Source organism: Tinamus guttatus, unplaced genomic scaffold (genome assembly GCF_059628265.1).
Source record: "Tinamus guttatus ecotype Peru unplaced genomic scaffold, ASM5962826v1 Tinamus_guttatus_pri_ptg000247l, whole genome shotgun sequence".
Lineage (NCBI taxonomy): Eukaryota > Metazoa > Chordata > Aves > Tinamiformes > Tinamidae > Tinamus > Tinamus guttatus.
In genome coordinates, this window is record NW_028288781.1 from 3,268,028 (window position 1) to 3,280,261 (window position 12,234).

At 42.6% G+C, this 12,234-nt stretch overlaps 1 protein-coding gene across 3 annotated transcripts in view; it reads right to left on the bottom strand.

The window, feature by feature from the left end:
- The window catches only part of INPP4B (inositol polyphosphate-4-phosphatase type II B), a 233,931-nt gene that overhangs the window by 46,495 nt on the left and 175,202 nt on the right, over positions 1-12,234 (bottom strand). For all 3 annotated transcript variants that reach the window (XM_088526537.1, XM_088526538.1, XM_088526535.1), the window contains 3 exons: positions 10,902-11,079; positions 7,361-7,573; positions 1,522-1,663 (listed from right to left, as the gene is read on the bottom strand). In XM_088526537.1, coding sequence (XP_088382663.1) covers positions 1,522-1,663; positions 7,361-7,573; positions 10,902-11,079 — 533 coding nt within the window. The remainder of the gene's footprint in view (positions 1-1,521; positions 1,664-7,360; positions 7,574-10,901; positions 11,080-12,234) is intronic.

Here is a 12,234-nt window from a genome sequence, read left to right on the forward strand (position 1 = left end):
AGCATAGCACCTTCCCTGCAAAACACTTTCCATCGTCCCCGTAATCTGCAATCTAGTCACAGCAGAAACACTCAGTAAGCAGCATCTCAGGGGAGAGAGGAGAGTTGGGCACAACAAAAAAAACAGTCTCATTGTTGCAATCAAAACCAGAATGCTTGGGTTCACTTTTTAAGAACTGGTGCAAGTTGACAACTATTCCTGCCCTCCTGTTGAGAATTTTGTACCTTCTTGTTTAAGGGAAGTATAAACCAGAGAATCCTTATAGAAAGCCCAGCTACGCTCATGCTCAGAACCTGCCAGCCATCAACAGAAAATGCAGGGGGGAATCTCTCTAGCATGAAGGATACTTTCCTGGTACGTAGAAACTCGCAGAAACAGATAAAAACAACATTCTGTCTCTAGACTATTCATTAAAAAGAAAAAAAAATTCCACGATTAAAAAGCCATCCAACACATCCAGATGGAAAAATAGGAATACCAGGACCCCAGCACAAATCTCTCCTACTGGTAGATATGCTGACTTACTAGCTACAGGAAAAAAACAAACAACAACAACAACAAAAAACAACCCCAAAATAAAAAGTTTGCACCTAAAGTCTGGTGTGAAAAATTTAACACTAATCCACAAATGATACATAGATGAAAAAGATTGCTGTATATTTGGAATTAAAGTTAATAATTACAGATAGGTTTGAAAAGCTTAAAAGCCTTAGAGTAAAATTAAGTCATGAAAATCTGGGGAAAGAAAAAACTGCAAAGGAAAAAAACCCAGAAAATACAGAAAAAAAATGGGTTGTATTTTGATTGTTTGCTGAGGAGTAGCATAAGTCTTGGTTCTGCTGTTCTCAGCACTTGTCTACTACTCTGAGTGTATCTCCTTTCTTGCAGTGCACACACGCACAGAAGTCTTTCTTCAGATACATGAAGCAGATCGACTCATCTGTACTGGGTGAGGACTACAAGGAACCCACCCCCAGGGAAGGTCACAAGATTGGGGACAAGGTCCTGCTGGGGCCACAGTTGTCTTCCCATCAGCTGGTGGAATCATCCCCTGTGCAGCATTCGGTACCAACATAAACCAACTTCGGCATTCACAGAACAACCACTTTAAGCAAATTGGAAAACAAAACTCAGTAACCCTTTGCAGAAAAGCAAGGGGGTTTGTCCCGAAGACAGATATTCAAACAGAATGCCTACCTTTCCTTAAAGTTTCCCTAAAGTGGGTTAAGATCCACCTTCCCCCCCGCCGCCCAAAATGGTATATTCAAGCATAACCTAAACTCCATCAACCTTCAAAAGAAAACACCTTACTGTCACAGGGTTTTCACGTAGCACAAGCGATTCAGCACTGCAAACAGTTTAAGTGCACAACAGAGATGCAATTTGATAAACAGCCTTCCATCATTCAAGGCTGGGACTGTGCAAAACCTCGCTATCGGCACTCCTGTCCAAGAGACTGGTGATTTTTCTGTGACTTCTTCCATTTCTATTAACTCTAGTCAACGCAAACAGGGTGCTTACCACCTTCATGTGACATCTTGCGGTCTGCTGGCGAAGGGGCATTTTCACCTTCTTTACTGCTGCTGTTGTCTTTCTCGAGCAGTCTGTCCACCATGGCAATGACGCAGTTTAAGCTCTTCCCCACGTTGGCCCACACCCTATCCTGAAAAGGGCATCAGTATCACTGCAGGTTACTCAAGAAGCAACAAAATCACCTACCAACTTCTTCACAGCACCCTAAGCTGGAAAAAAGAAAAGTGCAGATTACAGAAATCTTAGCAAGCAGCATCTTATTCTTTTCCTCATTAGAGGGTATACCAACAGCTTAAGACTTCCTCAGGGACTTTTTTCCTGCAATGTTAAATGATTGAACTATTTGTTTTTATTGGCTTTGTTTGCTTGTTTGTTTTTTAAGACATTGGAAGGTTCATGTACTTCAAACTGTACATGAAGACACATGCAAAATTTCAGGTTCAACCACAGAGAACTAACAAGTTAGACTATGTGACAAAATACAGCAAGAATAAAGGCTTTCAAAGCCTTGCCAAATCAAACTTTGTGTACAATTGTTTTGCAATGGCACTTGGCAGCCTTTTTTTGACAATTTAATATAACCTCTATTTTTGCCACATGACTTCTGTTCTACAGGTCTCATACAAACTGCAAGTATGACACTTCCCTGAGTATGTTACAAATACGGCAATTACAAAAATAGAGGGAAGTTGAACAAGCAGAGAACAAAAGAGAAGGTAACATGCGGTTCGAGAAGAGTCTGGATGGATTTGAGAGGCAGGAAGGTTCCTTCAGCTGCTGTATGCTGCAGAAATGAAACCTCTTACACCTACTCCTGGAAGGTCAAGCAGCCAAAAAGAAAAAAAAAAAAAAAGACACAAATGACACATCCAGCTTTAAGTCTAATAAAGAGAGCCTGGAAAAAGCACGTGAGCTTTGCAATTGAATCATTCGGAAACAAGCGGAGAGCAATCAGAGTTTGCTTGCAGGAAGGAAATAATGTCACTGCTCTTCTTTCTACTTTATGGCACAGCAGCCAGAAGCACCACGTACACATCAGGCTCCTTGAGGTGTACGAGCCTCGCTGCAAGAGACAGCACAAGAGAGGTCAAGGAGAACAAGTCGAAACCTCAGGTCATGCCACGCTTCCGTACGAACGGTAACACAGGCAAGCGGCCCGAGGACAAAGGCAGCACCACGACCCAGGCAAGTCCTGCGCCAAGGGAGCGCTGCGGCACGGCAGGGCGCGCGGAGGGTGCCCTCCTGCCGCCCCGCTCCGCACGGCCGCCTCCGCCCGCATCCCCGGGGGCGGCCTGCAGAACACCGGGGCGCTTCGGAGAGCAGGAGAATGTCAGACTGGGCACAAACACCACCCAAAGCCCTCCCCAGGGCACTCCCATGCTTGGGCACACTGTGATTTCAGAAACTGTTCTGGTATTTCACCTGCAGATGAACATTTAACAACTTGTTAAGCGAGGTACAGGGCTCATGAGAGCACAAGGTACCAGCTTCGCACCCCTTGTAAAACAGCAGCAACTACCAAGCAAAGCTGCATTTATTTCACAATTATTTTTTCCAAGATGGTCTCTAAAGCATTGGATGCCCAATGCAAGAAGCTGAAATATCTTGGCCTGGACACACAAAGCAGCCTACTGGATGCCTGACTAGCTGGGATTCACATCCACAGGCAGAATTTAAAGCCAAAGGTAGAAAAATTTCGAAAGTTTAACTCTATATGTACCCCAAGCCTTTCTGAAAAAAGGCATTCATAAGATGAATTGATTGATTGATTTCAGGCATCCACAAGCACTGGTTTTAGAAAAAGGTTTCCATGAAGAGCAAGGAAAAAACCCTGACACCAAGTAGTTGCAGGTTTTAACAAAGCAGCAGGAAGCATTAGCCTTTCCAAACACTCAGGTTGCTGAGGTGTATGTGTCACAAGGTGCATCTCCTCTTAAACCATCATTAACTGAGCAGCAAGATGATGCCTGCAAGATTCACACAACCATTCCCCAAGGGTCTCAGGGTAAGGTCCATACACATCTGTGGACAGCAAAGCTCACAGTCACTAACCCTACCTGGTTGTTTCACATACAGGCAAGTGGCACACAGGGAGCACGGGTCTGTCCCCTGGCTCTCCGATTCTCCGTGCAGGAGGCTCTAGGATTAGATGCTGTCGTTGCAGGCGGTCACAAGGCGTCAACGTATCTAGCATTTGTGCCAACCTGATTCTGCCCAGACTGCAGGCAGTCGTGTTCTTACGAAGGACCCACTGAAATATTGCAGTTTGGAAGCCAAGATGCAGTTTCTAAATTAAAATGAAGTGCTTCCATATTCTTTGAGAGATGAAATCTATCCATTTCATATTCTTTCTCACTCCTTAGTATTCCCTAATGTTTTTCTCTAGCCTAGCACATCTTCCACCCACATTTCACCCTCTCAAGCAATCTATTTTCAATTCTCCTAAGAGCTACTTCACAAGTGAGCATTTCACAGCATGCATCAGGGCAAAAGGAGAAAATATTCCCAGTCTCTCAAGTAAACTTTTTTATAAGCCCTCTGTGTGAAAAGAGTAAGTTTTGTTTCTTGATGGACTGCAGTTTGGAGTCCCTAGATTCCTAAGCAAAATGTTTCTCCTGGGTGCTGGTTTTCCCCACCAGTTGCTGTGGGGCTAATGGGAAGGAAGCTACAGCCATGGTGTGAGAAAACAAGAGGAACAAGGTCTCTGACTGCCTCTCATTACTGCCTCTCCAAGCTCAAAAGCCAAAGCATGACAGGAAGGGAGGAAATCTGCAACAGGGCTTGTCCCCTGCTGTGGGAGAAGTCAACAGCAGGTTGGCCTCTTCTGATTCTTCCAGGTTTCTCAAGCCACTCAGGACTATATGGTCTCCTGGCGCATATGGCAAAAGATCAGCATCCCTCTCTCTCCTTGATGTTGATAGTTACAAATGCTGGAGACAAACTTCTGTTGTGGCACTGGCACACACACATCTACACTCGCAATCACTTTCATGGAAACCTGGGCTTTGGCATCACAAGAAGCTGTGACGTTGTAAACCTTAGCTATATAACACAGGCACTTCCCTCAAGGCATTTAAACAAGAACCTGGAAAATAATTCCCTCCCGATAACCCAGTTAAGAAATGCAATTCATGGCCATCCCCTCTGAAAATACCTTCAAAATGCCATTCAACTCCTCCATTTCACAGGGGTGAGAAAGACAGAAAATGATTTCCCTGTCATTACTCCCGACCTGTGCCTGCCCCCCGAGCGCCACTGGCCAAGCAGAGCCCCAGAAGCCCCTTTTCTGTTTTTAGAGGATTCCCAGGCCTTTCCGAACTCCCTGCAGAGCTCTTAGGCATCTCCCACCCCCTCACACAGGGTAGTGCAGTTGCATGCGCTGCTCGTGCAGCAATGTATGTTGGGCAGGGTTTCCATGTATACTGCATTACAACGTGGTCACAATAGTTAAATACCACTGCATATAAAATCAACAGATAGGAAACAGCATTTTCCACCTCCCATCATTGATATTTAACAATGGCACTCAAAAAACTTCAATGTATTACTTGTTTTGCAAATATTTGTACCTAAATCATTGGAAATGCAGTCTTATCCTAACTCTTCCAATTCTTTCATTTAACTCCAATGCCATTAGGCAGTCAGTCAGCAACGCGGAGCCAAGCTGGATGGAAGCGGCACGGCGCCCTCCTTCCCTGGCATCGTGCAGGCCAAGGCTCTCTGCTCCCTCCCGCCGGGAGGCTCTAGGAGAGCAGAAGCAGCTGGCAAGAGCAGAGAGGATCTATCCAGAGGCCATCTATAACTCTCAGGTTAAATATTTCTCCTTAAACAGTAATGCGTTAGTACTGCCTACATACACTGCTCCCAACTACACAACATAAATAGCTCAATTGCTACTGCTCTAAGCTGTGCAAGGATGGGAATCTGCGCTTGATAGCAAAGCAGGGAGGTGCAGCAGGGCAGCAGTGCTGGGCACTGTTAGGGCTTCAATGGAAAACACTCATCCCTCAACAGAGGGGCGTCACCTTCCTGATGGTCCTAGGGCAGTGCTGGCACTGGACACAACTGGGTCCTCTTGAACAGTTTTGTTGGAAATCATTGATGTAGATTTCACATAAAACTGAAATTGAGATTGCAGTTAAAAATGCATCTCTAGTCCTTGAGAATAGTGGGGAAAAAGGAGGATGCAATACACTGCCTACACAGTATCTCAAAGCCTTGCCCTGTTAAGAGTTGAATTTCAGAGCAGATGCTGCATTTTTTAAACTTCACAAGCACTTACTCAGTCTTTCCATTTCCATTAAGCTAATGAAAATCTGGTCACTAAAACTGAGATCACATGTTATTTCCACTGATAAAAAACAGAAAAATAGTGAAAGTTTAGTATTTAAAATTAGAGCAAAAAAAAATCTCTAAGATCTATTCTGTCCCAAGTTTGACAGGGACTAGCTCTGCTTTTTAAAGTTAGAAAATACTTCAAGTTTATGCTTACTTTTAAGCAGTCAGGTAATCCTACTAAGCCAAAAAAAAAAAGTAAGAATAAATAAAGGAAAACCACAGATACACTTTAATTATGTTTACAACCTTTAGTAAATAAGGAGGCAAACGTCTGCTAGGACTTCAGAGTCCAGCTTATAAGTAAATAAATAACCCATAATGAAACACAGCAAAGGCAGCTTCTTTGCAAAGGCAGGAGGAGCAAATTAAACTAAAGCTTGCCTAGAAATATTCATTTTTCTAGTGCTGTAAGATTTCATCCTTGTATCAAAACTATTGTGGTATTTATTCTGCTACAGGTTTCAATTGTTGAAAACAAACAAAAGTTTTGGCCTTGATTTCAAGTAAAGAACAAGTACTCTAGCTCCTGAGATTGTAGAGAAAACATGAAAAAGGGAATTCAAGACTCTAAAACCAGAAGGCAAATAAAAAACATTACTTATTTATTGCTTAAATCTCATGACTTCTTAATGCATAGGATTGGAGAGAATTGTCTTTTCTCTACAAGAAATAGATTCTTCTTCCCTTATTTGTGGTACACATAAAAATTACAGTTCAAATGTAATATATAGAAGTTCAAGGTAATTAATTATTTATAACAGAGATGAATATGCTGCTATCCTTTACATTTATGAGAACACAGTGATGAACTGAGTGTCTGAACCTGAACCGACTTAAAATACATCAGGAGTTCAGGATGTATGCAATAAGGAAGCAGATCTATCACAAGCATCCACTAAAATAATTAAGTCACAAAAATCTCAGCCACATAACTAATAACAATCCTTGAAAGATATGCTAAGAACATAAAACCTGAAAAAGACTTTTTTTTTTTTTTTTTTGCACAATTACAGATACAGTACTGTCTTCAAACAGAGTCTAAAGGAAAAGAGCTCTGCTTTGCTGGAGACACAATCCATGCATGTCCAAACTACTTATGATCAGTCCTGTCAAAAAAACAGAAGAATTTTTCCTCATTTTATCCCATGTCTCTCCAGTCTCCTTTAAAAATGTCTAACCAACAAAAAGAACTTAAGTAAAAATAAATAAATAAAAAGACTATTTTCCTGTCTAGACAAGATATTGATCATCCTCATCACTATATGTACAGCCATGCGGTCACCCTTGGGAAAACTCTTTTACCTTTAAAGGATACATGTTTTTGAAGTTTCAGTAATTTCAATTTGATGGAGTTATCTGAAAGTTATTTCAAGTTTTCACACTTTTTTTCCCCTCCTAACAAAACATGGCAGACACTAGAGCTTGGTAGTTGTTTATCCTAGGCTGTAGGTTCTGAGACCGATGCCGTAGGAGTTTTCCAGCGACTTACCCACTCCTCCTCGTCGTACTCCGAATGATGAGGTATGGAGTCCTGTCGCTTAAGCTGAGCGGGGGAATCCTGATGTTGGGAATCCCCACCTTCTTCCGCGCCGCTTTGGGGCGCGACGGGCTTCTTGAGGACGCAGCCAGGCCGCGCTGTGTATAGTGCTAAAAGGGCACTTCTCACCAGCTGATCCTTGAAGGCGTGCACGAATAGCTCTGTCTAGGAGAGCAGGAGAGCGGGAGGTTAGCGAAAGAGTGCCACATGGCAAGATAGAAACGAGAGCCCTGAACCATGCTTTGAGCAGCCTGGATGGGCATTTCAGGGTAGGCCAGGAGACAGGGAGCAAAGCACTGAACAGCACGGAGCAATTCCAGGGTTTGGGGGATATCGTCACATTCCACAATCCCCTTGCTCTAAGGACTGACATGCAAGCACAGAATCTGTTACAAACATCATCTGTTTACACAGTCCTGCTCACTCATTCTCCTCCCAGACCTTGCCTGCAGGGACAAGTCTCTACCATCACTGGGTTTAAGAGTACCCAGCTACTGCTCAAGAGTTTTCTAACAGGTGTCAGATAAAGCGTGGTCAATAAATTGGTGTGTTTTTTTTCTTTTCTTCATACTGAACACACAGTATTCCATATTAAGTTACACCCAGTACAGTTGACTGCAAAGTGTCCGCAAAAGCAGTGTTTTCAGGGACAAAGTATAGTAACTGCAGGTATACACCCAGATAAAGCAGGTTTATTTCTTTAAATAAAAAAAACTTTGAAGTAGTTTTTCCAGGCTCTCTGAAGACCATATTTAATCAGCAATCAAACATTTTTACAAGTTTTTCTGTTGACTGTGTAGCTGGAAGTTTGCTTTTCTTCGTTTTGAAAATCCTCCAGACTATAGACTATTCCCACTGCTTCCCCCTCCTCAAATACAAAAAACAGTAACACCCAGGCTTTCTGCATATGGTTTTTTTTTACATCTCTAGACAGTATCTCTAGATAACAACGTAAACTGTTCTACTATTAATTTTCAAAGTCATCGTTAGGCCACAATCAAGTTTTGATATCAAATGCCATATCTTGTAAACAGATGATGTTGATAAAGAACAGTATAACATTAGTCCCACTGAATCTCCTTCAAAGGACTTCTGCAGCCCCCCAAATAAACAAGCTCCCTTCAGACCTCCCAGGTTTCATATGCAAAACCACTAGCAGAAGCAGCAGAAAAATCAGCTTCTATCTGCCTGCAAATCTTGCTCCTGGCCTCAGCGCTCCTTTTGTCTGTTCCTGTCCCAGCCCTTTTTCCTGGGGCTTGCTCTGCTCACAGACCTCTCTCCTCCTCCTGCACTTGCTCTGATCCTGCCTCCACCCCTGCAACAGCTCACTGACCACAATGGCCTAAACACTCCATGACTTCCTCAGAACTTCCTTGCTGGGCCCTTCAGGACGGAGCCCGGGCAGTCCCGAGCAGCCCAAGAGGACAAGTTCAGGTTCCTGCACCTCAGTGCACATCTGCTATAGAGAAAAAAATCTATCTGACATGGAATCAACATGGAAGCAAATCTCTTTTTTCATACAGAGATGGAAGTGTTTCTGTAATTAAATTGTATTTAGGGATTGCATTAGTTTAACAAACTAGATTTTAAACTACATTTTATTGCTGCTAAATACAGCTAATTTGCAGAACATCACCCATTTATAAAATTCTATTGACATCAGAAAACAAGTATATACAAAGAAATGCAAACTTGGCAAGTTCTTTTAGATATTTGACTAAAGAATATTTCTGCAAATAAAGATAGGCATAGCTGGAAAATGAATTTATCAAACCTTCTGCAAGCTGCAAATGATGATACACTTGTCAACAGCTAAAGGTTTCTTTAATCAATTAGCACAAACTGTTGATAAAAGACACAGGAAAACACTATAGCAGATTCCAAATCATACATGGAGAAGCAGAACCATGCCCAACATGAAAGGATAAAATAAGCAGAATTATTCAATTTCATTTTCTGGGCAGCCTGCCTCCCATTTCTAATGAAATATTTGTCTTTATTGTAATTGACATCTTGTACAGCTCAGATATACTTACTAATACCTAACATTTTTACAAAGAACAAAGTGCTCTCCACATCAGGCTCAACCTCACCTTAAAATAAAAAGACTAGACAGCATGCTTTTGTACCCAGAGACATTTCATCATCATGGACATCATTAATTCCTATTTCTTCAAACAGCCCTTTGATTTTTAAATGTGTATGAAGTGAACCTGAATAGATTTCTCTTTCACGAAGGGTGGGAGGGCAGAACCATCTGTAACGTGCCAAGAGTACAGGTGGGCATCACGTAGCTTTACCCGAGGACGCTCCAACTCTGCTGAAATCCAGCCCAGAACTCCACTCGTCCTGCTCCTCCCTTGCTCTGCCGCATGGGATAGATGGACAGCTTGCTGGGGGTTCCTAGAGCATTTGGGAGCTCTGCAGGAGCCAGGGCTGCCTCTGCGGAGCCCCTTGTGCAGCTGCCGGCCCTGCAGGGGCTGCAGTGCCCGCAGGCCGCAGCGCCTCTCCCGGCTGCCCCCGCAGGCTCCTCTGCAACGGGGCCCTCACCAGCCACCACACATGGCTCCTGCTTTCCTTGTCGCCCAGACACTTGACAAAGCAGCTTTGCTTTTTCCACGGCCAGCTAAAACGGCCACCTCGGGCCGAGCGCGGCGCTCCAAGCCAAACGTGTCCGCGTGCTCCGCGCTCGCCACAGCGCGCACAGGGGCTGCCGCCTCCCGACGGCTGGACACGCGCCCAGGTGATTCCTGACAGCCTTACTAAGTCACACCGATACCACATTACAGAAAACACAGCATGTGAAGCCACGGGAAAGCTTTTTTCAAGCCCTTTGGTCACAGCTATGATGCTTAGTATTTTCTTAGGATAACACAGCTTCAATGTCCTTCACAGGCTTTAACTAATCCTCAAAATCACTCTGTGAGACAGGTGGAAAATATTATCTTCTTTAACTTAGAGCTAAGAAAACTAAGACAAGGAAGTGCCTACAGCTACAGAGGCAAATAATATATGAAAGATTAGAATTTGAGACTTCCTGGCCCCAACTTTCAAGCTTCTCCCTACAGATTATGTTGCCATTTCTGGTCATGCTACTATTCTAAACCTTATACGCAAGCCTGGCTTCAATCTTCTAAGCAGTAGCATGAAGTATCACAGAAAGCAAAATAAAATAATAGTTTATCCTACAGATTCTATAATAATCTATTTTTGGCAAACCTCGGTATACAGCCATTAGAGGATAACATAGGTACATGAAAGAAAATTTATTATTCTTTCAAATGAAGTTTATAGGTCCATGGTTGTCTATTACCTTTTACATAGAAAGCCTAAAAAAAAAAAGGCTTTTTTCTGATGGCAACATTTTGAAGCTTATTTTAACAAGGCATACTTAACACTTCCTGATGCTGTGGAAGTCAATTTATGCAGAAAGAGACAGCAGTCAGGGATTTGGCTATTCCATTTTCCATTGCAGGGAAGATTTGAATCTTACTTTTTCTGAAAGCATCTTTAAAGAGTTCTTCAAGCTGTCTGGAGAACGCTGGCTTGCAGAATTAAGCAGCAGGTCTGCGTGGCTTGATATGAGAGGTTGTAGATGATTGATGTTGCTGAGAACTTCTTTTGCCTTGGCTGTGTTTTCAGGTGAATAATAAATACACTGGTACCTGGTACTGTAATAACAGAGAAACGGTTGCATAACGTCAAAATGGTTTCTGCTATTAATAACAATGATCACGTACAAAAAATTTTGCCACTGATATTGCAAGAATGGCAAGATACACAGTCTTCACTGATGTAACTTCTTTCTTTTAGGCTGAAAAGGAGTCCTTGCTTGAACATCAGAGGACAGTTGCCTGCCCATCAGTAGACACTTGAATAGTGCCATTCAAGCTATTTTTTTTTCAGTGCACTGTATGATCATCTCAAAATGGAATTTTATTTCTATACATATAATTCTGAAGAAAACTATTCAACTAGTTCACGTAACACCCACAAAGAGCATAAAACTCCTAAATCTTCCATCCAAACTCTGCTGTCACACTAGCAGCTGTCTTATGAAGCGCTCCAAAAGGGGCCATTCGTCATTAAATGATCAAGGGCCTCTATGATGTTTCCACTAGCATCAGAGCCCTGTCCAGCACTGGTAATAGCAACAGAGCTATTTCCAAAAAGGTCCATACCCAATTTGCAAGAAAAACTCCAAAAAAGGGTTGCGAAACAGAGCTAATTTTCACAAAAACCCTCCAACACATACTGCAAACTTGCTGCTTGCCTTTTGACTGTTCAGAAATGACTACACTTGTACCTGTGTGACTGCTTCTCCTTTTGAAAACTTATCCCTTCCGTTCCAACGTTTATTCGTTAAGCAATACCTTTTATTCCCTTATGCAAAAATCCCACTTTTAAACAGCATGCACGCTTACTTATCCTTTGCTGCAAAGTACATCTTCCAATGTGTCACTCACATGCTCTCCCTCCCTTGGCCCTGCTTCACCCCTTCAGGGAAAGTCACTCAAGTCTTCTGCAGTTTTAGACTTAGAATGTTAACACGGAGGAAAAACATTGGATAATGTATTAAATCCAGGTTCTAACTATTCTATGGCTTTGCACTCTGGGTCTGGTCCAGCAGCATGAAGTTTAAACATGATTTTAACACGGCTTCACTTTGCTGATCACTCAACGGAAAGCTCAAGGAACAGGGAAAAGAACCTAGCGAACTTCTGGATTTAAAAAAAAAAAAAAAAAAGCCAGATATCAGGCCATTCCAATAGGCTGCACAGGAAATGCTGAGCCATCCACACCTTGTAATTACTTGTATTTTTTAA